This window comes from Lycium barbarum, chromosome 1 (genome assembly GCF_019175385.1).
Source record: "Lycium barbarum isolate Lr01 chromosome 1, ASM1917538v2, whole genome shotgun sequence".
Lineage (NCBI taxonomy): Eukaryota > Viridiplantae > Streptophyta > Magnoliopsida > Solanales > Solanaceae > Lycium > Lycium barbarum.
This window is the reverse complement of record NC_083337.1, coordinates 165799366-165826313: the sequence shown is the minus strand read 5'-3', so window position 1 is coordinate 165826313 and position 26948 is coordinate 165799366. Positions and strand designations below refer to the sequence as shown.

At 36.2% G+C, this 26948-nt stretch overlaps 2 protein-coding genes across 2 annotated transcripts; both read left to right on the top strand.

Moving 5' to 3' along the window:
• The first annotated feature begins 321 nt into the window (after window positions 1–321).
• Window positions 322–9931, top strand: LOC132617651 (probable RNA 3'-terminal phosphate cyclase-like protein). Its single transcript, XM_060332704.1, has 4 exons — window positions 322–546; window positions 648–823; window positions 8690–8903; window positions 9276–9931. Exons 1-4 carry the CDS (start codon window positions 322–324, stop codon window positions 9483–9485), a joined length of 825 nt encoding a protein of 274 aa, XP_060188687.1. The 3' UTR covers window positions 9486–9931.
• Window positions 9932–20527: 10596 nt separating this feature from the next.
• On the top strand, window positions 20528–24932 carry LOC132605262 (protein NRT1/ PTR FAMILY 2.7-like). Its single transcript, XM_060318467.1, has 4 exons — window positions 20528–20705; window positions 21316–21533; window positions 22222–22763; window positions 24039–24932. The coding sequence occupies exons 1-4, from the start codon at window positions 20636–20638 to the stop codon at window positions 24874–24876; spliced, it is 1668 nt and encodes a 555-aa protein (XP_060174450.1). The 5' UTR covers window positions 20528–20635; the 3' UTR covers window positions 24877–24932.
• The last annotated feature ends 2016 nt before the right edge of the window (window positions 24933–26948 follow it).

The window sequence follows — 26948 nt, the reverse complement described above, 5'->3', positions numbered from 1 at the left end:
AGTTACTTTAAGGATGTAGTTTAGTTTGTGGGTATAATTTAAGGATGCTCTTCGCCAAAACTCGGTGCAATGCAAGTTGAAGACATAAAAATGAAGATAGAATCTGGAGATAGGTTTGTTATCAAGTAAAATTGGCCGGGTTTAGTTGCTCAAGAAGCTCACAGGAGCTCTAATATCACTCCCATGAAGAGTTGTGAAGTGCAAAGATAAAACCCAAAAAGTACTGAAGTTGGCTCTCGCTTTGAATTTTACAACTATAAGACATTAAAACCATTGATTTCCTTATAACCAAGGTGAGTCAGAAAATGCTGCAATTAATTTATGGATTTGGTCTTTATCATTAAGCCCGAACCAACTTTTTCAGGGATCACAAATGATTCAAAGGACCCATCTATTGATACTTTTCGATCGACTACTTTGCCTATACTGAAGCAATTCGGAGTCCCTCCAGAAGGATTGGAACTGAAAATTGAGAGTCGGGGAGTTCCTCCTAAAGGTGGTGGAAAAGTAGTTCTTCCTGTCCCTGTGGTTCCAAATAGTTTAAAGGTGAGTTTTTTTTTTTTTCTCATTGTCTTCATTGTTTTGTATTCTGAGGGTAGCTCAGAAACTTAAAATGATTTTTCAACCAATTGTTGGCTGCTATACAGGCTACTAAATGGGTTGACGAAGCTCTGTTGAAGAGAATTAGCGGTGTTTCCTTTTCAACTAGAGTCTCTGTTCAGTTTGAGAATACTGTGATACATGCAGCTCGTGGAATCTTGAATCCCTTGCTTTCACATTTTCACATCTTTACAGATCATAAAACTGGAGCACAAGCTGGAATGTATGATGAGTTACAGTCCTGGTCATGTTTTAACTTGGACTATGTCTGAAGATCAAGTTTGATTGCAGGTGTCACGACCCAACCCCGTGGGCCGCGACTGGCACCCTAGCTGGGTACCCGTACATACCTACCTGACCGAATTTCGTATCGTACAGATTTTTTTTTTTTCAAACGGATATTACAGAAGTAGGCCGATACAGATACGGCACGCGCGCAAACATATATATATATACCTGAACATGCAGACATTTACAGATAAGCCGATAAGGCTAACATACAGAATCGTGGTCCATACAGATAAACAGAATCATGGTTCAGACAGACAGACGGAATCATAATCCGGACAGATGAGCAGGATCAGTATCCATACAGGCGTACAGAATCGGAATCCATACGGACATACAGACATAGTCGTAGTTCAGACGGATAGATAGAAGTATACCTGATAGAATTATGCATGCAGAGTAGTGCAGAATCATACTGAATCATACAGAATCATACAGAGGCATGTGCTTATATACATACTAATGGCACATGCATACAGACATACAGATCCCGGCCCTGTCTGGGGGCGCGGTAAACAGAACCCGGCCCTCTTAGTACGGGACGCGGTGGACAGACAGAATCAGATCAGATCATATGCCATCCTGGCCGCCATCCCCATACACAGATCATAGTATCATACAGACATACAGATCCCGGCCCGTACGCCGAGGGACGCGGTGAACAATGCAGAGAAATATGCACGATAACAGAACCTGGCCCGGGACGCAGTGAAGGAATGCATTGAGACAGCCACGAACAGATCCATGGGAAACCACATACATACAGACTCAATCAGACTAAAGGGTGCCAAACGGCGAGCCAAAATCAGAGTATACGGATAGTATGCATAGTACGCGCCTATATCCTACTTGGGAAGGCACGACAGATTATTATCAGAATCGGATTCTCAGATGTTCAGAGGTTATTTTATAAGAATTTCATAAAAATAGTTGTATCATAATCAAAATAATAGTTCAGATGGTTTCTGAGAAAATCGGATAAAACGGAAGTATTTAAAGTATTACAGAAGATATCGGGCCTTGCGGGCCCGCCTCGGACCAACTCGAGGAAACATATGTAAATTATCGCTAATAGACCTTATGAGGTCATCCATAATCGTTTGGAAGTGTTCCGACTCCGTTTAGGGAAATTTTGTACAAAAACCCACTTTAAAGGCAATTTGTAAGAAAATAGCTTCAATTGAATTGAAGGAATTGGAGTGGTTTTCCGTCTCGAATTCCGGGGAACGGAGTCGTACTTAAGGCTCGCGGCCGAGCCTATCACATCCAGAACATGCCTAGGAACAAAGGGAAATGCTTCACATACCTAGATAGAGCCTTACGCTCGCTTGGCGTCAATCCCAATCTCGTCCAAAATCTAGAAATGGTCAAGTTTACCATTTGTTAGTTTCAAACTTTTCAATAATCCAACTTAACACATGTTTGCCTACCGAAATTTCGGCAGCATTTCCTCTGTATATAAGACATCCCCGAGACTTAGCTCGGCTCAATTCACTACACAACAACCCAGAACAACAGCAAAAACAACAACAGACATTAAAACACACACTATGGCATCACTAGCCATCGTTTCGGCATAACGACACATCTTTCGTTTCAAACTTACATTTCCGAACCAAACTTGTTATTTTGATATTCATCACCCACCAAATTCATTACAACATACATCGGAAGCATCCATACCATTTTCACCCAATATTCATAAGGTATGCGAACATTCAAACTTTCCATTAAGCCACTACTTTTCCAATTTTTCCTAACCTTCAACATACAAGTTCATTATACATTTCCATCTTCCAAATTCATCCACAATAATCATAATTTTCCTCTTGATACTTTCATTTCCATTTTTACATAAACCATAACAAAGTTGTATGTTTTCCTACAACAACTTAATAACCATTAAGTTCCTTCACTCTCCTCACATAATCCATGATTAAAACAACCAAAATATTAATTCAAATCAGTCCATCAATTTCAATTAAAACAGCCCCTCACCCATAAATCTCAACAAAACAACAAACGAGTTTATAATGTTGTTTTCTCCGTTCTAATTCGTTAAAACTCTAAATAAACACTTTAATAACATAAAAGGAATTTTATAAATACCTTATCAGAAGATCCACCACGAAAATTTCATCCCCCAAGACCAATATTTATCTCAAATTGAAGGCAACACAACGTACAACGTTTTTCTCTTCATGAGCTTCGGGATTCGGAGCTCGGATTTTGATCAAAATGACCTTCTTAGCCTTGAAGTTTTCTCTCTCTCTCTAATGGAATTTTCTGGATCTTTTCTGATCTGAAATGTGGAGGAGGAGGCTGAAAACTCTCTTAAATAATAAGGAAATGGGCCTGACCCGGATTGGAATCGGGTTGGGCCCATTTCACTGCCCAGCTTGACCTTTCCGCCTTAAAATGTCCATATCTCCTTGTACCGACGTGGCCTGGGAGCCCACGACCTACCGTTGGAAAGCTATTTCAATTATCTACAACTTTTATCACTGGGCATTTTCCCAAATGCTAAACTTATAATGCCGTTTTTGCCCCTCCAAGTCAGGTCATCCGAAAACGTTTTCTTAAAAATATTCGTTTGGAGGGCTTCCACTTTGATTTGGCCCCAGGGCCCTTCACGGGTTGTGTTTAACTTTACATATACGATTCATATAACTTTTCACATGTCCCAAAAAAAATATTGATGTGTGGGCCCCACCTCAGCTTACAAATAATTCGACGTTCGAAAATGCAGGATATAACATTCTCCCCCCCCCCCCCCCCCTTTAGAACATTCGTCCTCGAATGTTCGATTGACCTTAGGGGGCCTCGTGACACTTCGGGGAGGTTCCTTCCTTTCTTTCAAAATTCCTTTCAACGTTACGATTGCTATCAGTATCTTTCACCTCTTGTCACACTTCTCGGTTCCTTACAACGTTATCATAATTTCACGTTACATCAAACAGGTTCATAACTAGAGCCAGACGCACAAAAGCATATCGGACAGATTCATAGTCGAAGCCAGATGTACGGAAGTATGTCGGACAAACATGAGATCGGAGTCAGACGTACAAAGAGGTATCAGACAGATTCGAAATCAGAATCAGACGTACAGAAATGTATCATACAGAGTCGTAATTAAAATCAGACATACGGAGATGTATCAGACAAACGCGTGATCAAGATCAGACGTACAGAGGCATATCAGACGGATTCATATCCAGAGTCAGAAATACAGAGGTGTGTTAGGCAGATTCGCAATCAGAGTTAATCATACAGAGGTATGTCAACCAGAAACAGATTCAGAATCGGATGTGCAAAGATTTATCAGATGGGAACATAATCGAGTTCAGAAGTACAGAAGCGTAATAGGCGGAGCCTTGTCAGAATCGGAAGTGTAGAAGTATAACGGATAGAATCTGAATTAGAGTCAGATCACTCCTATTAAGGCTCCAGTGATTTATAAAAATTTTCCTTCACTGGAAACTTGTTTGCCAAGTTGTCGTACAAATCGTCTTACGTGTCGCTTATCGACTCTTTCAGAGATTCCGCTTATTCACACTTCTTATCTTTCATCTTTCCTACCATCCATACTCATTTTCTTGTTCAGACATCGTCATACCAGACTAAATTATAATGTAATCGGGGCTTTTCTACCCCTTGACAACATTCAGGTCGTCGTCCCTGCTTCGCTTCATGTATTCGGCTTAGTGAAACCTTTCGTCTATCACAATTTTAGTTGCCGGGACTCGGCTCGTGATCCATATGGGTACCAGACAAAAATCATACACACACATACACACATACATATATCTTTACTAATATCTTACTGGCGAACGACTCTGACGGTTACTCGAATCCGCTCAATTTCCCGAGCGGTATTGCACCTTTTTATTTCCGCCCATTTAGTCTGCATCAGTCTGCGCGACTTCTGTAAGGGCACTAATTACTCCACACATTCTCTTTTCCTTTAGATTACCCCAAATTTTCATTTATATCTATCATACTTACACTTGTGCAAAATTTTGCATTACTTCCCAGGGGGGTCACCCATCCCAGAATTGCTCTGGCTTGAGCACGCTTAACCCCGAAACTTTCATGCATTTTGACGCGTTAGGGCTGATATAATTTCGTCAATTGCCCTGCAGGACCTTTGTCACATAATTTTAGGGCAAATCGGGGTCTTAGCAAATTTTCGGAAAATTTTTGTAGCGGGTCCCACCCCCGGCTAAGTTGCACAATTACCATATTGCCTTTCTGAATCTCCGATATTCACTTTCATACACATATACATACAATTACAGACAGGCCACAGATTTAAGTCTTCGTCCCACGAATTCCGTCGCCAAATAGTCGATGAAATCTGATAAAATATCACCATAAGGTGCTCTCCAACCACCGACAGAAGAAAACTAAATTCTGACAAGTATCGCGGAACCTGTTTGTACTTACTTTATATATATTTACTTCCATATCTATGGAAAAAAATTTGGGCAGAGGTTCCTCTGTATTTCTTACTATCCGAAACCTGTACACAAGAAATACCAACCATGCCTCACAGGGCCAACACATATACGCATATATATACATCATATCATGTCGTCTCGTAGCCACACGGGGCTAACAATTACAGATAAAATTATACAGATGTCGAGGCTTACCTCACATGCCCAACTCGAACAACATCGGAGGCTCCTTCCTGTTCACTTTTCTGTTCAATCTTCAACTTTATATTTCTACCACACATCAAACAACTTCTCCGACACACAGCTTTCATATTATTGCTTACCTGAGTACTGTGCGGCCTCCAATATCATCAGCCATTGCCTTCTGTCGATGTCGTCCTTTGGCTGAAATTAAAAGTTAGTCGAATGGAATTCATATCCTACAGCTGGCTCTATCGCATGATCTAAGATTCAAAGAAGGGTAACATCCTAGATGCCCTATAACTTCCTGTTTATAGATGTGGTGCACAACACATCGATAAACAAGACTCTACTAGACACGGCCTGTAGACATTCCGAGGACTAACCGCTCTGATACCACTTCTGTCACGACCCAACCCCGTGGGCCGCGACTGGCACCCTAGCTGGGTACCCGTACATACCTACCTGACCGAATTTCGTATCGTACAGATTTTTTTTTTCAAACGGATATTACAGAAGTAGGCCGATACAGATACGGCACGCGCGCAAACATATATATATATATACCTGAACATGCAGACATTTACAGATAAGCCGATAAGGCTAACATACAGAATCGTGGTCCATACAGATAAACAGAATCATGGTTCAGACAGACAGACGGAATCATAATCCGGACAGATGAGCAGGATCAGTATCCATACAGGCGTACAGAATCGGAATCCATACGGACATACAGACATAGTCGTAGTTCAGACGGATAGATAGAAGTATACCTGATAGAATTATGCATGCAGAGTAGTGCAGAATCATACTGAATCATACAGAATCATACAGAGGCATGTGCTTATATACATACTAATGGCACATGCATACAGACATACAGATCCCGGCCCTGTCTGGGGGCGCGGTAAACAGAACCCGGCCCTCTTAGTACGGGACGCGGTGGACAGACAGAATCAGATCAGATCATATGCCATCCTGGCCGCCATCCCCATACACAGATCATAGTATCATACAGACATACAGATCCCGGCCCGTACGCCGAGGGACGCGGTGAACAATGCAGAGAAATATGCACGATAACAGAACCTGGCCCGGGACGCAGTGAAGGAATGCATTGAGACAGCCACGAACAGATCCATGGGAAACCACATACATACAGACTCAATCAGACTAAAGGGTGCCAAACGGCGAGCCAAAATCAGAGTATACGGATAGTATGCATAGTACGCGCCTATATCCTACTTGGGAAGGCACGACAGATTATTATCAGAATCGGATTCTCAGATGTTCAGAGGTTATTTTATAAGAATTTCATAAAAATAGTTGTATCATAATCAAAATAATAGTTCAGATGGTTTCTGAGAAAATCGGATAAAACGGAAGTATTTAAAGTATTACAGAAGATATCGGGCCTTGCGGGCCCGCCTCGGACCAACTCGAGGAAACATATGTAAATTATCGCTAATAGACCTTATGAGGTCATCCATAATCGTTTGGAAGTGTTCCGACTCCGTTTAGGGAAATTTTGTACAAAAACTCACTTTAAAGGCAATTTGTAAGAAAATAGCTTCAATTGAATTGAAGGAATTGGAGTGGTTTTCCGTCTCGAATTCCGGGGAACGGAGTCGTACTTAAGGCTCGCGGCCGAGCCTATCACATCCAGAACATGCCTAGGAACAAAGGGAAATGCTTCACATACCTAGATAGAGCCTTACGCTCGCTTGGCGTCAATCCCAATCTCGTCCAAAATCTAGAAATGGTCAAGTTTACCATTTGTTAGTTTCAAACTTTTCAATAATCCAACTTAACACATGTTTGCCTACCGAAATTTCGGCAGCATTTCCTCTGTATATAAGACATCCCCGAGACTTAGCTCGGCTCAATTCACTACACAACAACCCAGAACAACAGCAAAAACAACAACAGACATTAAAACACACACTATGGCATCACTAGCCATCGTTTCGGCATAATGACACATCTTTCGTTTCAAACTTACATTTCCGAACCAAACTTGTTATTTTGATATTCATCACCCACCAAATTCATTACAACATACATCGGAAGCATCCATACCATTTTCACCCAATATTCATAAGGTATGCGAACATTCAAACTTTCCATTAAGCCACTACTTTTCCAATTTTTCCTAACCTTCAACATACAAGTTCATTATACATTTCCATCTTCCAAATTCATCCACAATAATCATAATTTTCCTCTTGATACTTTCATTTCCATTTTTACATAAACCATAACAAAGTTGTATGTTTTCCTACAACAACTTAATAACCATTAAGTTCCTTCACTCTCCTCACATAATCCATGATTAAAACAACCAAAATATTAATTCAAATCAGTCCATCAATTTCAATTAAAACAGCCCCTCACCCATAAATCTCAACAAAACAACAAACGAGTTTATAATGTTGTTTTCTCCGTTCTAATTCGTTAAAACTCTAAATAAACACTTTAATAACATAAAAGGAATTTTATAAATACCTTATCAGAAGATCCACCACGAAAATTTCATCCCCCAAGACCAATATTTATCTCAAATTGAAGGCAACGCAACGTACAACGTTTTTCTCTTCATGAGCTTCGGGATTCGGAGCTCGGATTTTGATCAAAATGACCTTCTTAGCCTTGAAGTTTTCTCTCTCTCTCTAATGGAATTTTCTGGATCTTTTCTGATCTGAAATGTGGAGGAGGAGGCTGAAAACTCTCTTAAATAATAAGGAAATGGGCCTGACCCGGATTGGAATCGGGTTGGGCCCATTTCACTGCCCAGCTTGACCTTTCCGCCTTAAAATGTCCATATCTCCTTGTACCGACGTCGCCTGGGAGCCCACAACCTACCGTTGGAAAGCTATTTCAATTATCTACAACTTTTATCACTGGGAATTTTCCCAAATGCTAAACTTATAATGCCGTTTTTGCCCCTCCAAGTCAGGTCATCCGAAAACGTTTTCTTAAAAATATTCGTTTGGAGGGCTTCCACTTTGATTTGGCCCCAGGGCCCTTCACGGGTTGTGTTTAACTTTACATATACGATTCATATAACTTTTCACATGTCCCAAAAAAAATATTGATGTGTGGGCCCCACCTCAGCTTACAAATAATTCGACGTTCGAAAATGCAGGATATAACTGCAGGTCACCTGGCTATGGAATTTCTCTAGTGGTGGAGACTACATCTGGTTGTGTTATATCTGCTGATACTGCAGTTTCTTATGCAAAAGGAGAAGATGATGCTGACCTAGAGGATGATAGGAAAGATCTGATCCCTGCTGAGGAAGTTGGCAAGCAAATTGCTTCTGCACTACTTGCGGAAATAAAACAGGGGGGAGTAGTTGATTCAACACATCAGGTACGTTAATCCTCTTCGTGAATTCTATCTAGCTGATCATATCAGGCTCCTTCAACGTTCTACATGAAAATCTGTCTTGTCTTTTACTTTTGCATCTCTGTATGAACCTCTGCTGAGTCCTATTATACAGTTATCAGCATTCCGGACTTGGCCTTTTCCTATTTTACCTGCTTGTGTGGTGCTTCAACAAGTGATTATGATGGGCTTATGAGTACTTCACAGTGAATCCTGGAACAAGCTTCTCTCCCCCATTCATAAACATTGCCTAGCTAAGCACGATTTAGGGCTGAAAATAACAAGGATTTCTACTTTAATGCTCTCTCTCGTTCCATGGATTCCTGGTCAACAATCTTGTTTGTTTATTATTAACAGGGACTGCTGTTTCTTCTATGTGCCTTGTGTCCGAAAGATGTTTTAGAAGTTCGAGTTGGGAAGCTGTCACCCTATGGAATAGAAGCATTAAGGCACATCAGAGACTTTTTAGGTGTTAAATTTTTCATGAACCCTGATGCCTCCACAGGAACTGTCAATCTCATGTGTCTTGGCTCTGGATTTCAGAATTTATCCAGGAAAGTATCATAATGATAAAGAAGTGGGCATCAGGTGCTTGTTGTCAAAACAAAACAAAAAAAATGAGCATCGGGTGGTGATTTCATATAGAGAAACATGTGACTTTCTGGCTTGACATTCATCAATAGGTGTGGTTTAGAGTGAAATCTAAGCACAAAGTGTCACAGGCTGGAGAATATTTAATGGAAGAGTGGGAATCCATTTTAATAACCCATTATATTAGGAAAGCTTTATATCAGCTTTTGATGTGTTCGCTAGTTGTAATAAGAGTGTGTTGTGGGAAGAAAACATAGAATCCCATGGGCTCATCTCCCTTTGGGGTTGAAGTTTTTGGTAGTACAAGGAACTAATTCCTTTGATTGAAAACTTGAACTAACTATTACAATGGAAGCTTGCACGATTAAACCAAAGCAGTAGAAATATAACAGTGAAATACTAACAGAGGATAACAGAGAGATGGAGAATACAGATACGGGAGAAGGGAGGAGAGGAGAAACAAGCTCTTGACTAAACAATAGGCATAACTTATTTTTCTCCCACAAATCGCTATTTATCAACTCAGATTCCAAACACAGCCACTTAATTTAGTGTTGTACTGCTTTCCCAATACTGGTCCAAGCCCATTCGCCATAACAATACCTCCAAACATGCCCTTCATGCCAATATCATTCACAATAAGAGGCAACATTCAAGACAACTATATTAGAATGAAAATGCTCTCCATTCATGTATTACAGTAGATTTAAAGCAAATCACTTAAACCCGTTAGTTCAAAAAGTGAAAGAGACAAATGATTCATGTTTTACAGTAATTTTAAAGCAAATCATATAAGATCCTGATTTTTCTGAGTGAAAGAGATAAAAGATTAAATAAACCTTATGTTACTCATTGCAACTACGAAAATGATAGAAGACTCTCTTGAAGCATTGGCGAAGTTCTCGCATATCTGATCCTATGCTCAAATAAACCATTCTATTTGGGGAGTATATATATTGTTTCTGCCAGGCATGAAATTGTGATAAACGCTTGGTTGTGAAGATGAAGAGTATGGATAATCCTTTTATTGCAACTTTAATTGCCCATCATTATTTCAATAGCACGTACATGAATAAAATGAGGGAAAACAATGAATATGAAATAGAGGGGAAAACGTATATTAAATATGCATTCATTTTTTAGTTTAATCATATCATATCATATATATATATATATATAAGCAGGCCAAAGGCCCGCTGACGTGGCAGCACATAATCACAGAATTACTACTTATCCTTTTTTACAGATTTTTGAAGAAAAAAACAATTTTTCAACGCTACAAAAAATCCAACAAACAAAAGCACCGCTTCGCCCATTACCAAAAGTTGCGACCGGGAAAAAAAACCTCTACCAGCTTTACCTTATTCCCCCATAAACAAATTAAAATCTCTTTTCCCACCGTCCCTCACGCTGCCAAAAACCCTCAATCGAAACCCTGCGTCTTCAATTTCTTAAAAAATTCATGCTAGATTACATCAACTTTCACGAAAACAGAAAAGAATTTCGTCCATCTGTCGCGCCGTTTCAAACCAAAACTTTGAGATTTTGAATTCCAATAGCAGCAAAGGCAGAGAAGAAATTAATAGCGGAGAACAAGTTTATCGTCTTTGAGAAAAATCCGAAGGTACAGAGCTTCATGTTAATTGGTTTAATTAGTATATTTAGTTTGTTAAAATCCCCAATTCACCTTATAAGTTCCTCTCAGAATACAGGGCAGTCTCCTAATCTTTTTTTTTTTTTATTCACCACTAACCATTCTCTAGAAAAACTTTGTACCAAATCATAGTGCTAGAAAAACCATATATATGACACTGTTGAGAGGAACTTCTTCCCATAGTTGCAATTTAATGGAGTAACATTATTTCCCTGCTTTTGGTCTCTTTGATTTATTATTATTCGATATTCACTGTTTGACAAATCAAATTGTTGTGTCACATTCTACTTGCTACTATTCTCTGCTTTTCATCTCTCCATTTGAATTTCTTTCATATGTCAACCTGCATTTGACAAAAAAAAAAAAAGAAAAAAAAACATGGTGTGTGCAGATTTTGAAACCCGCGAAGTGTCCGAAGAAATTCTTTTTAGAGACACAACTTCAGGGAATGACTCAAAATCAACTCAACAGATGCGAGCCCGTTATTATTTTAGACCCTTGAATTGATCGTTCAATTGTATCATTCACATTTACAAAGTTCAAAAATACTATTTATAAATATTGATTATGGTTTTGTGGGTTCGAGTTTAGCCTATATTACAATTTCATTTTTTTAGTAATTTGTAGGGCTCTATTATTATTTCTTGCTCGACTCTTTTATGTTTTGATTTGTGAACAAGTTATTGATTTAACATGCTAGCGCCATTGAATAATCAAAAAATGACTTTTTACAAGCAACATTATAATGATCGGAAGATCTATCTTTCAGATTTCTCATATCATTACTTTTTATCTAAGTTTTCTTTCTCTTCCTACATTCTGATGTGTTGCTGCTTTTTCGAGGGGTTTTGACATTAAAATCTATATTTATATATCTATGTAAAGTTGATCGTGGCGGAGTTTTGGCCAACATTCACATGTATCTTTAATCCTGAAATTTGGCTTTTTTGAGCCTCTTTTTCTTTTTCTCAAGCCACAACATCTCTATTACAGTTTACTTTGTTCTGCGTCGATTGCTTTTCCCAATTGCTAGGTTGAATTAAGTCCATTAACAATTTCAAACCAGAACTTTAAGATTTCCAATTCCCATGGCAGCTGTCACGACCCAATTCACGAGTCGTGGTGGCACCTACACTATCCCCCGAGTAGGCGAATCACATTCCCAATAACAAATTAAATAAGCGAAAAATTTAAGAAGAAGAAGCTATCAAGTCTTAAATACTTATCATCACTAGAAATGTCACGACATCCCCCAAAAATCTGGTCAAAGGGTACAAGAGCGCTAAATATAGTCCGGAATACAAGTCTGAAAATACTCGAAGGCTACATATTGTCTGTCGAATATAAAAACAAAAATAAATATAGGAGGTCCTTCAGGGGCTACGGATGACCAAGTAGCTCACCCTGAATGACTGAAAGATGTCACCCTCGCGTATCAGCAGGGGGTGTAGAACTGGAACCTAGATCGTACTCTGCACTCAACAAAAAGTGCAGCAAGAGTAGTATCAGTACAACACTAGTACCGGTAAGCATCATAGGCCGACAATGATTAGATAACGCATGAAGAAGTGGAAACTAACAAGTAGCACATAAAGCAAATAGGTATGGTCACGTATCATGTACAAGTATAGTGTAAAGAAATCATGAAATCAGCCAAGATAGATATAGTTCACCGAATGACCATTCAAATATATGAGTGGATGAATGCAATGCAATGCAACAGTCTCCTCTCTCACTCCATTATCGTACACACATGCTAAAGGCAGTGCCTCAAAGCCATGACCCATGGGGGACTCGCGAAGTCCATGAACCACTCATGCTCTCCGGCAGAAACCTCGGAGGCTATCAATCACTCTCAATATCCGGCAAAGACCTCGGAGTCTCTCTGTCACTCTCAATCTCCGACAAAGACCTCGGAGTCTCTCAATCACTCACCTAAACATCATCACAAGAATAATATGGAAAGCATGTCATGCATGATATCAGTCTCAACAATATCACCAATATACAATCAACAAGTACAAGTCATATTACTGTGAACTGTTTAATTATCAATATTACAACTCCTTTCCACGTGATGAGTAAGCTAGTATGTGACGGAGATACACACAGGTGATAATCACATGAAATATCACATATGGTGACAAGGCCACATAACAGCTGACAGAACCAACTTAATTGGAATTTCCTCCAATCCATGCCCGAAGGCCTAACATGCTGTCCCCGTCAATTTCTACAACTACATATGATTTTCTAATCAGAGTCTAACTAAAGTAGACCGTAACCTACCTCAATGCCGAATAGGTGTCACGAACTCTCACACCAAAACTTTTCCCTTCCGAAGTGCTTCCAAACGGATGGTGTCTATCAAATATATAACTTACGTTAATTACGAGTCTAAAGACACCCATATTGCTATGCTTTAAATTCAGAATCAGAAGTGAACAGCAAAGTCAAATCCGAGCCCCGAGGGCAAAACTGGAATTTTATTAAAAAATCATTTTGCCCAAAACCATAGGGTTATATATCCAATGCAATTCGTCAATTTCAATATTTATATGTTGCATTAATTAGGAAGAACGCAAACTTATCTATTCTATTGTAAATAAATTAAACTTGGGGATATTCGGATAAAAAAGAAAAGAAAAAAAAAAAGAAAACTAACGTATCTTGGCAGTAGAGTAAGGAGTGAAATATGAGATAACATTGTTCTATTACAATAATGAAAAATCACACAATATGACTTGCATCATTTAGTATTAGTGCTCAATAATTAGATCATCATATGCCCATTATTACCCCTTAAGTTTATTAATCACACTTTGCACGTTACATGCAGTTCCTGAGCAAACAATACCCTAGCCAAACACAATTTCCAAATGTATTTTATTTATCTTAAAATGAAAAGGGACCTAATTAATTTTTTTAGCTAAACAGAAAATTTGTTTTCGTAATAAAGGAGACCCCCTTCCATTTGTCAATTCACTCCTGCAAAGTCAAATTAACAGTGGTCATATCTCTGTCTCACAACTCAAGTAGTGATATTAATCATTTGTGAATAGTCATTAATTTATTTATGTGAAAGGACCAATTGTAAAAGAGAATACCTGCCACTGCAAGATTTGATTCACGGGGAAAATGACCCTTCAGTTATTGTCGTCACTTAGATGTTTAGGAATTGTGTTTGGTTTGAGTGAATGAAAGAATAATGCCTTTCTAGTCTATGTACGTGCTATGTTCTCTTCCTTGAAAATGGGCATTGCTTGGGGCCCACTAAACATTCACCTAGTCTAACCTAAAAGTTCACACCTAATTATTAGGTGTGAACTTACTTAAATGACTACCTTATTGTAGTTTCCTACCATTTGTAACTAACCTTGTAGATATTACCATTTGTAGCTACATTTTGACAAAACAATGTATGTTTTCGCATGTATTTGTTGCCAACAAATACATGAGAACATGGTAAAAAAAAAAAAGGATCCTTGATTTTAGCCTTTAATGGTGGAGCTATTAAATTAGATATTAATATATATTTTTGATGTATTTTAGTGATTTTTTTTTATTTTTTTTTTTTGCTTTGATATTTTTAAGTGATTTTTTTTTCTGCTATAATGTATTTTCGTGTCTTTTTTTTTTATGTATTTCAGTGTTTTTTTTTATGAATTTTACTGATTTTCTTTTTGATGTATTTCAATGGCTTTTTTTTGATGTATTTCAAATACACTATGTACATTCCAACTACATATGAAGCCAAATATATTCAAATTTTCGTGTATTTGAATGGATTTCAACAAATACATTTAGATACAAGACAACAAAATTCATATGCATGACAAGTACATTAAAAAACAGTGTATTTGGCTATTAACAAAATACACTAAAAAAATACAAAGACCAATACATTCAAAAACAGTGAATTTGTGAGATGTAGATTTTTTAATGTATTTGTATTTGACTTTTAACAAATATACACGGCCAGATATGAGACACTACCACCACCAAAATCCCTAATCTCTCCACCACCACCAAAATCCTAATCTGAGATATCACCACCACCAAAAATCCAAATCTGAGACACCACCACCACAAAAAAACCCTAATCTTTCCACCACCAATAAAACCTTAATCTCTCCACCTCCATATCATCTTCTCCGCCGCTATCTCAAAACCAGTGCCATCGCCGCCACCACCAACAATACACATAGCCAGATCTGTGTCATCGCCTCACTGGATAGAGTGAAAAGAGAGATAGAGGTGTGAGCACAGAGGGTGAGGGAAAAGAGAGAGAGAGAGAGGGGTGAGCGCAGATGGAGAGGGAGAAGAGAGAGGGACGCGGCCATGGTGTGGTGGTTGAGAGAAGGGGAGAGAGATTTTTTAGGGTTTTGAGAAATGAAAAATCTGAAATGGGTAGTGATTGGGAAAAAAGAAAGATAATGTGTTTGAGTATGTATTTTTGATATAGCTACCATTTGTAATTTAGAAAATTTAATTAGCTACTAAATATAATTAAATAAAAATATATTTAATATTAATAATTAGGTCTTAAAAGAAGCTACAATGAGTAAAAATTCCTTAGGAAAAGTGGAGTACAACCCAATGTAAAGTTACTCTAGTGTAGGATATGTTTAATTTATACTTCTACATAAATTAGCTACATGCATTCATGTACCTACACCTATAAATATTATCAAGGCACACGTAATTATATGAACCCATAAAATAGTTAAACTCTAAAATTCAGAAATTACTCAAAGATCCACTATAAAAGAAAAACTATCGGTCTTATTACATAAACTTAATAACTTACTCACTTTACCACTTTTGTACTTATAAATTTTTTTTATCATTCCGTCAAATATTTTATTTACCAATTTATTCTTTGTGTGAGTGCAAATAATATTCCTATGAATAAACTATTCATACTCATTAAATAAATATATTTGTACCGTCAATTCTCGCAAGTCAAGAATACCTTTTAAAACTACGGAAAGAGTATTTTAGCGAAAAGAGTCCAAAAGTGCTAAACGACCAAATGGGTCGTTACAGCAGTCGAGGCAGAGAAGAAATCATTCTTCTCCGTTTCATTCGAAACTCTCTTTACATAAGTTTTTTTTTCTGTTTGAGTTTTCGCCACAATTATTATTATTGCAAAATCATATTTGGAGCTAGCGGTTGTAGGTACCAATATTTTTGTTTTTTCCTAGCATGTTCAAGCTATGCAACTGTTTGATACTCAACTGCCAACAATGCTAATCAAGCATCCTAATCCTAAACAAGGATAAATCCCCATTGATTGTGTTTCTGCCAGTTATTATTATGGTAAAATTATGTCTGGAGTTGGCTATTATGGGTAGCGTCATTTTTGGTTCCTCAGAGTACTATTGGGATGATTCAGGGCGTTAGCCTTGATTTTCTCAAGGTTCCCTTAAGAAAGACAGTAATTCCACCGCTCAAGCCAACAAAGTGTGGAGAAGAGTACCGAGTAATTACAGTAATTTTGCTAAGTTTGAGGATTAAAGCAAATGGTACGATGAAAACAAGAACTGATACGATATTCCTCTTTGCAAGTTCCATAGCTTTATAATACTTGTGTGGAAGGGCATGTGTTAGCACACTTTTTGTTTTTGGGCGGGAATATAAGCCGAGGTAAAGCAATATATTGATGAAATATTTACTTGATTTTTGGTGTCACACGAAAGCATATTCTTAATAAATTTTCTTTGCAGGCTTCTAAGTTCACTGTGGCTTCTGTTCAACCCTTACTTGAGTGGTGCATACTTAAAATTCTAGAACATCAGTTAAACTCGATCGAAACACTGGATATGTTATAAATGTTTCAGGAATCGTGGAAGCAGTATGTTTCTTTTCCTTTTTAATCCTTCTCTTTATTCCCTGTGGTAACACTTTCTTCAGGCCAGGAGTTGCCAACCGTGGCAGAGAAACTGAATTATATATGCTCCTGTTTAGGGGATGGACATCTGATGCTAGAAAGAAAAGAGGAGGTCTGATTTATAAATTCTCACGCATATTGTTTTGCTCATTTAGCACATATTACATGACTGTTTTCCTCTGTTTATTGTGCCTTCAGACGAATTGAAGATCACCATGTTACTCTTTCTTGGCCCGAAATAGTGTTGCCCTTTGTTTGCTCCATTTCAGTAGGATAGGATTAATGACCAACTTATTTTCATCTTGATTAAATTGGAAACTACAAGCATGTCAGTTAACAGAGATGAATCGGATGTGTAGTTTTTGCATGTCAACTATGAGAAACTTAAGTCGGTGGGTTACTTTCTGAATGTACATGTTCTCCCATTTTTTGTTTTATTTTTATAGAAGGGGCTGAAGGGGGTCTCTGTAGTTTTAGTTATACCATACCACAATTAGATTTTAATTTACCTCAATTTGGTTGTTCTTTTGCTACAACAACTTATTGCATTTTTGTTAATGCCGTTATGGCGTTATGTGTAGCTTTCTTTTAGCTGGTAGCTTTCTCACTTCCTCGATGAAGTAGTAAAAGAGCACAAATTTTAAAAAATGAAGAGACTCAACAACATTGTGATAGTGATTAACTGTTACTACTATTTATGATAAATATCTTTGTTTTTTTATGTTGTTTTTTAGAAGGTAAGTTTACATTTTTATACACAAGCTTTATACAGGGAAGGGCATTTTCGTAATCCAACTTTTAATTTTAGAGCTTCCCACTTATAATATAGTATGATTAGAGTTCTAAGTCATATATATTTTGATAAATAGTACCTCCTTTTCTTGTTCTGTTTCTACGTTGAAAAATCATTTGCTTACTGGTTGAGTTTCCAGCTTGATTGTAAAACAAAAGCAGAATTCTTCATGTCTTTGTGGTCCTTCGTGGCCTTTTGAAACTTAGGAACATAACTAATTTACCTCCAGAAATATAATTACAAATGATTAATGACAGTCTAATGATGATTATCTGGTTGGGGCTTATGTGAAGGATACATAAATTATGAGGAGAAAAAGTCGCATTGACTTTGATTACTTTAAATGCAAAGATTCTATTAAAATGATGATACCAATAATTACATCTGAAATGATTGGTTCGGTTAGATAAAGAATGAATATAATTTTTCTGTACTCCCAGTTTTGATACATATATTCATTAATTACATAGACTTTGTCGAGAAACAATATCATGTTATAAATGAAATGCAGTTCACATGTTCGACAGTTTGTACAACTACAACAAGTGGGTCTGAGGAGGGTATGATGAAAATTAGAGGGTACAACGCAAATACCCAACATATAGATGTTCAACTGCTTGGACAACGCCAACAAGGGATTCTTTTTCCTTCTTATAATATTGCAACAATTATGATTATAATCTTTTCATATCTCCGAGAATCCGACTTCAACCTAACTGAACAATATTTTTTTCTTATTATCTCAATATTATGGTGATTTAGTACATCTAAAATGGAGTTACGTGCGTGATTGGAATATTAGTTGAAAGTGAGACTCTAGTTATGATTATTTAGTATCTGCAAATTGAGTTATTTTATCTGAATGTCAATTCTGACTACAAATATTGAAGGAAAACGCTGTTACGGAAATAATAAAATCAGAGGACATATCAAATCAAACGAGCAGTTGCCTTTTATGTGTTTGCTTTTACATTCGGTATCTAAAACTTAAACTTTTAAATTAATCAAATGAACTACAATTCCATGTCTTGTTGGTATTATTTGGAAGTGATCCAAAATTTAAAATTCCTTTTGGATAAGATACAAAAATTTGTGAAAAGGTACTACCTATTCTTTAAAGAACATGCCTATTTCTTTATTTTTTTAAAAAGTGTTGTTCAATTTTTAAAGACTACACATCTATTCTTGAAAGATATGTTATTAGTTACTTGTTGAATCTCTACAAATGCTTATTCCATTAAAAAAAACAGATAGACTGAAATTTTTTCATCCTTACATTATTCATGCATTAACTCTTCATTCAGAGTGTCTATTTGGGATTTCAAATCATGATTTCAAATTTTCTAAATGTAAAAGTTGATCTAGAAGTTTCTATTTTGTAAAAAAAGATCCATAAGTTGGTAGATATATTTACCAATCATGTTTACCAGCCATTTATATCAAAAATTAAATGATCTACAATATGCAAGTTGGTAGTATATTTATAACAAAGTTACTCTTACCTGGAGGATTATATTAAAGAATAGTTACATTACAACTCATGTTTAATTTTTCATTTTATTGAACTAAAATTTGATCAATTGATGTTTTATTTTTTAGAAAGGTCTTCTAGTAGCGTATTAATTTTGTTATGAACTATGACTTGCTCATTTGGTAAGATTGTATAAGAATTGGAAAAGTTTTGATGGTTTTCACAACTTGTGGTGTTTTTATGTTTATAAGAAAAAATACAAGTTAAAAAATTCAAATTGCATGTCCAAACATGATTTCATCTCATTATTTCATCTTGTGATTTAATCTCATGATTTCAAATCATGTCCAAACGGCTCCTATGTCTTCCATCTTAATATTTATCAAAGCAGTTGAGAGATTTAAGAGTTCTTTGAACTTTTAATTTAGTGCGCATATGAAGTTTACTGAATAGTTCGTTATATTTTGAGAGTAGAACGTCATTTTGCTATTTACACTTGCATAGACAAAAATTTACTTAGAAGACATCACCTTATATAGCGTGCCTCAAATGGATTGTCCAAAACTTTTTCTCTTCTTTTGTGGTTAATCATTTCTTCTTATGTGTCATTTAAGTCTGCTTCTAATTAATTAGTGCCATCTCTAATATTTTCCAATCTGTCTTTCATGCCAAATTAGCAACTAAAATCTTGTCTTCACCAACCATGGAGCTTCAGATTGATGGAAGCTTTTGTCGGAACATGAAGCATCATATAGATTTTCACATGCAGTAATCAATTAGAAATAGAAAATTTACCAAATGTGTTTATTTTTTGAAATCTTAAAACTATTGGAGTACTACATAACATATTGTCAGGGATGGAAAATGAAACTCAACTCCCATTTTGTAAATAACAATTTAATATGAAAAATGGCCCATAATTAAATCTTAGCAAATTGTTGTATAATTTCTTTCCAGTTCACTAAATTCTGATTAATAAAATTATTCATATCTATAATGTATATGAAATTACAAGTATATTTAGTGAAACAGTGTCGTGCTCATAAGTGCCAAGTTGATAATTACTGAAGAAAATGACAAGACAAAATACTCCATATATATAGGGATCAGGGCTGTCCCACGAAAGCATGACTATGAGAATAATAGTTTAGTATACAGTAATTGTTTCCTGAAAGTCAACTAAACGCATGAGAACAAAAATAAAACAAATAAACGCATGGGTTTATGCTTTATTTCTTGCCCTCTCATTGTTGAGCTGATATATATATATGTTGGTTCTCTCCCAAAAGTTTGAAGTTATCATTTGTGTTTAACCATGGAAGCTCCATCAGAGGCACAGTTGTCAAGAAGTACTGGAGGCTGGATCACCTTTCCCTTCATTATAGGTCTCCCCTCTCTGTCTCCCTTTAACCACTATTCCAACAATTATTGTTTATTTCAATTTTCATGTCTATTTATAATGGAGATATATGTGAATTGCCTTTGTCCATGCATTATTCTTTCACCTGTTAAGATGTGCTATCACCTCATTTAAAAAGTTAATTAGTCACCAAACTGATTTCATGGCTTTTTATTAGCATAATTATATATGCCCATTCATAATGCACAATATAGCTGATTTCTCAAAGTTTAGTGCAAAATATGGAAGGAAGATAAGAGTAATAAAGAATGGTCAACTTGGTTTGTAAGTCGCTTCTAATAGCTAACCCAGACAGATTATGCATATTTAGCCTTTTATTTGAGCCACTACTCAAATAGGTGAATTACAACTAACGTATTCTTACTTCATTTGATGTAGTGATCCATCGATGTGAATATATGGTGTAATATAAGGACTTAACTTATAAACACGGACGATATAAATATTTTTTACACGATATGTGTAATTTAACATGTTATAGCGAGTTATCTACCTAAAATATATATCAGTGTATTGATGCTAAATCCATGATATAATATCTCAATTTTGACATTAATTCTCTATGATAAAAACAGCGAGCTCAGTAGGCTTGACCCTAGCATTTGGAGGCTGGCAGAGCAACCTAATTGTGTATCTGATAGAAGAATTTGAAGTGGAAAGCATCGATGCTGCTCAGATATCAAACTTGGTTAATGGTGCTGGAAGTTTAATTCCTGTTCTTGCAGCAATTGTTGCCGACTCATTTCTTGGCTGCTTCTCTACCATTTGGATTTGTTCCATCATCTCATTATTGGTAATTAAATAACACTATTTTGTCGGCAACTAACTTTGTTTGACCTAGCTAATTAAATTGATTGACAAATTAGAATATAAGTTATAGCGGGTGTAAGTAATTAACTGCATCTTCTTCAAGTTTCACCCCTTCATGCTCCAATAATTAGAATAAGACCTTTATTTAATAGAAAAATAAAAGGTTTCTTTAAGATGTTTGAGTAAGTTTATTGTTGGTCAAATCAGCTTATAAGTAGTTGTGTATTTTTATAAGCACACAAAGAAGCTTACAAGTCAAGTAATTCATTATAAAGGCAAGTGTTTACCATCACGTTTTTTACTGTGAACACGCCGACTATTTGTTGTGTCAATTCAACACTTCTATGTACTACCGTAATTGCTTATTTATTTTTATAAAATCAACACTTCAGCATCTGAATAGTTACTTTTTGATGCTTATTAGTTATTTTTGATCAACTAAGCCAACCATACTCTTAATGTTACTAATCACCGAGCAAGAAAGACACTTCACGCAACATCTCAGGTCGGAATTATCGTGTCATCAAGTTAAGTTATTGGCTTTCTGATCAAAACATCACGTTTTTTACTCTTAAAAGTGTAAAAATATCTTAAAAGACAGATAATATGAACGGATGGTATATTAATGTTTTGCGTATTCCTAAGATTTTTATTGTGGTTCCTACTTGTAGGGTACAATCCTCTTAGCTTTAACAGCAACACTTGATACTTTGAGGCCAAAACCCTGTGAAGTTGACTCAACCTCTTGTATCCCTAAACCAAGAATTCAATATGTCGTACTCTATGCAGCCATAGTTCTAGCAACGTTGGGAAGTGGTGGTACTCGATCAACCCTTTCGACAATTGGAGCCGATCAACTAAATAAACCAAAGGAACAAGGGATTTTCTTCAATTGGTTCTTCTTCTTTTGGTATTCTGCTTCTGTAGTAGCATCCACAGCTATAGTCTATGTTGAAGATAATGTTAGCTGGAAAGTTGGATTTTTCATTTGTGCAGCGGCTAACGTTGTTGCTTCAGTCATTTTCCTAATGGGAACCAGATTTTACACCAAGTTTAAGCCAGAAGGGAGTCCATTCACTAGTTTGGCTCGTGTCGTGGTTGCAAGTATTAGAAAAAGAAAAATGCCACTTCCATTGACTGGTGACGATTTTTACCATGGACGTAGTGGCGTGGAACCCAAAGCAATACTTTTTGCGCCTTCAAAAACCTTCAGGTAATTATTATTGTAACATATAGTATTAATCATAAGAATATTTGTCTGAAATTCTCTTCATCTCTCATTAAAAGTTTTACTTAATTAATGGAGTAGTCCACTATTTAATATTGGAAAAAAAAAAGTACTACTACGTAATAAATGACTTCATACTTTTCCAAAACAATAAATATTTTCAAAATAATTAGGTATCGGAGTACTAATATTTTTAACAGGAAGGATCCGAGTACCTCTATCTATCTTGGTGTTTACTACTCATGATTTTATCCTGGAGCTTGGGGCATCCGTTGTCGGTTGATTACTTGATTATGGTTTATTTGAGTCATTATTGTTTGTTTTGAATTGTCTTAGTTGTGAATTATTGGCTATTAAATCTTTAGTTCCATTTAGTTTTGTCTATGATTTACTACCATATATTCCAAAGCACGATATAGGAAGGACCATCTTAACAGTCAAGTCCACTCCACGAGACATAAACTAGTTGAAATTTTGGTGGAGCTGTCGGGCTACTGTTTGAGATAGTGTATCTTTAGGACTGTGCGTCTCTTTCGTCAGTGATATGACAACTCTTCTTTAAGGCTCAGTATTTTCTCTCTCTATGTATACGCCTCCTAAAAGTATGTTGTGAATTGAGTGAACCCATCAGTGTTTATCACATGAAAATTAAAACTAATGGAGGTAAATAATAACCAGTCAAATTTATGTGATATTCTTTCCTTATTAATCAATCCAAAAGAGAACATTTTTTTATATTTAGTACTAATAATTTAATCTAAAACATCACATTTTACCCTTAATGAGATAATTTATAGCTATAATTTTTTGATTTATTTTAGACCACAAGTTTCAAAAATCTTTGTTCTTATCTTAAACTCTATATCCAATCAAACATCTTCTCAATAATTGAAAGGGAGTGACTACTTTTTAGGAAGTATCATGGTATTGCGCCCACTCAGGACTCAGGTTCAAATTGATCTCTCTTGGTTTACACGGATAAAGCTATTTCGTTGGTGGAATATATAGTGATGAGATTATGGGATCGTGTGAAATACCTCTTTTAAAAAGTTACATCATTATAGAGAGTTAACACTTTTGTGTACTTTTTTTGTCACATCAATATGATTGATTTTGCTGATTAATTAATATGTTCAACGGAGTACGTTTGGTCTATCTCGTGATTGAATATGTAGCTTGTCTACTAATATAACGATGCATATGCCAGAAATAATATGTGACACTTGTTTTAATAGAGTATTGAATTTCCTGGTGATCCAGGTTCTTGAACCGTGCGGCCATTAAAAGTGAAGGTGATATTAACCCAGATGGTTCAACAACTAATAGATGGAGACTTTGTTCAGTACAAGAAGTAGAAGATTTCAAATCCTTAATTAAAATCGTACCACTATGGTCAAGTAGCTTTTTCCTTGGCACTACAATTGGTGTCCAAGCAAGTTTGTCAGTCCTTCAAGCCTTAGCAATGGAACGCCACGTAGGACAACATTTCCAAATCCCAGCTGGATCCGTACTAGTTTTTGTCCTCATCTCCACTGCTATATTCCTAGCCTTGTTCGACAAATTTCTCTTTCCCACGTGGAAAAATTTGACTGGCAAATCACTTACTCCCCTTCAAAGAATTGGGGTTGGACACGTACTCAATTTTCTAAGCATGGGTGTCTCAGCCTTAGTCGAGTCAAAGAGGCTAAAGTTAGCAAAATCCAACCACCTTGACCAAGGTTCCATTATTGTGCACATGTCAGTGTTATGGCTTGTGCCACAATTAGCACTTGTTGGCATTGCAGAGGCATTTCATTATCCTGGACAAGTATCATTGTACTACCAAGAGTTCCCAATAACCTTAAAGAACATGGCAACTGCGATGATTTCGGTGCTTGTTGGTATAGCATTTTATTTGGCTACTGCTCTAGTTGATGTTGTTAGAAAGGCAACTACATGGTTACCAGGTAACATAAATAATGGAAGGCTGGACAATGTGTACTGGTTATTGGTTGTAGGGAGTGCATTGAACTTCGGTTACTATGTAACTTGTGCTTGGTATTATAAATATCAAAACCTCAAGGAAGTGGATCACAATGGTTCTACTTCTGATGAGTGATTCACGGATCAAAAAGAAAAGAAAATAAATGATCATGATTATTGACTTTGAAATAACAGCACGACATTAGCTATATATACATATAGTTTGTGATTCCAGATTCGGTAATTCTTCATTTTGTTGGTGGGCCGCTTGACAATCAAATGAAAATCAATAGGAGTGCTGTATTTTTATGTTTGCTCCCTTCATTGTTCTTACACTAATGATCGCTCCCTCATAGATATCCTTAATGATATTATTTTTAGGAAGAAACGTTCAAATTTGTTGTTCAATTTATCAAAATTGTCCACTTTTTCCATGCGTTAATAGTAATTTGGATCAAATTAAAATTGGCCCTATTGTTACTAAATTGGCCTACATCGTCTTTTACACTAATAAAAAATTATTAGTACCACAAATAACACGATTTTAATCGAACAAGTGCATAAACAATGATTTCGTATAATTCATGGGTATATTTGAACCTTTTCCAAAGAAAAATAAGAAAAAAAAAACACATTAACTTGAAACTTATTGTTTTTCTTCAAATTATTTGAATTTTTCGATCTTCTACGGGCCAGAGCCTTTTTGGGCTTTGTACTTGCGCTTGCAATTGAGTGTTCCGTCCTAGTTCCTGCCAGGGCCTAAGAGTCCGCAACTTTACAAACCTGGGCAACTGATATGGAGCTCTATGACCATTGCTTCAATTGATACTTAATGTTATGTTCCATTAATTAGTTAGCTCTTCCATTGCAAGTCTCAATTGATAATAAACTATTTTACAATGAAACAAAGAGGAACCGAAAACCTAAATTTCTCGTATTAAATATCATTAAGAAGGTTACAATGAGAATATTATTTACACTTTGTTAATTCAGTGTTACACTTGTACCTGACATACTATTCGACTCAAGATTCCCCCTGATTTCCCTTCTATCTCATAGACCATATATTATTGCAACACAAAAAGAAATCGTATTGTAATTTTTGGGGGATTTCAGCTAAATCGTGCTCCTTTAATGGATCTTAAATTGTTAATTATGCCTATATGTTGGAGTACTCTATATGTTGAGTACTACCAAAATCCAATATTTAATGATAGACAAGTGATAATTGAAGGACGTGCTGAAGGCATGGTCACCACCAAATTCCATCTTTGCCATTTAATACCAAATTAGCTAGCCTAACTAGTTAATTCTTAACTTCACCATATAACTTCACTTAGATGCCTCTTTTAACTTTAGAAAATTTAGCATATCAATAGATTTTAGATACGTCTATCTACTAGAAATGGAAAAATTAACCTTATAGACGTTTTTTTTTTTTTTTTTTAACACATGGATTTAGTTTTCTTTTCACTAACAAAGTAAATAATTTTAACGCCATCAGTTTAAGAGCCCGTTTGGATTGGCTTATAAGTTGCTCATAAGTTTCTTATAAGCTGTTTTCAGCTTTTTTGAGTGTTTGACTGGCCAGCTTAAAGTCATTTTGTGCTTAAAATAAGCTCAAAAAAATAATTGAGCCCATTTGACTTAGCTTATCTAAAGCAGCTTATAAGCTTAAAATAACTTATAAGCCAAAAAAAAAATAAGTTAGACTACCCCAACTTATTTTTTTTTAGCTTATAAGCTGCAAACAGCTTATAGGCATAAGCCCATCCAAACAGGCTCTAACTTAACTAATTAAAGTTGGTTCTTACTTCTGTTTACGTATTACCGTATGAAACTTGCTATGAAAAGTTATCTGTAAGTCCACTGTACTAATTACGTGGTGGTATAAACATTTGATTCAATTAGCACAAAGAATGAAAAGAATACCCCTAATCCCAGTTTTGATGCATATCTCCTGTATAAATGAAATGCAATTCACGTGTACTCTAGCTATCAAAACTAAACTTTAATTCGTCCTGACGCAAGCATAAGATTCGAGTCCGGAGCCAAAATGATTTATTTTTGCAGTCATTAGACCAAAATAGGCTGCATTTTTTTTATACCACAATGGATATTTCGTTAGTTATCCAACGAAATACCCACACAACGCACTGTTCATAGCCGGATTTAGTTGCATTTCGCTACACTTGTAGCGAAATGCAA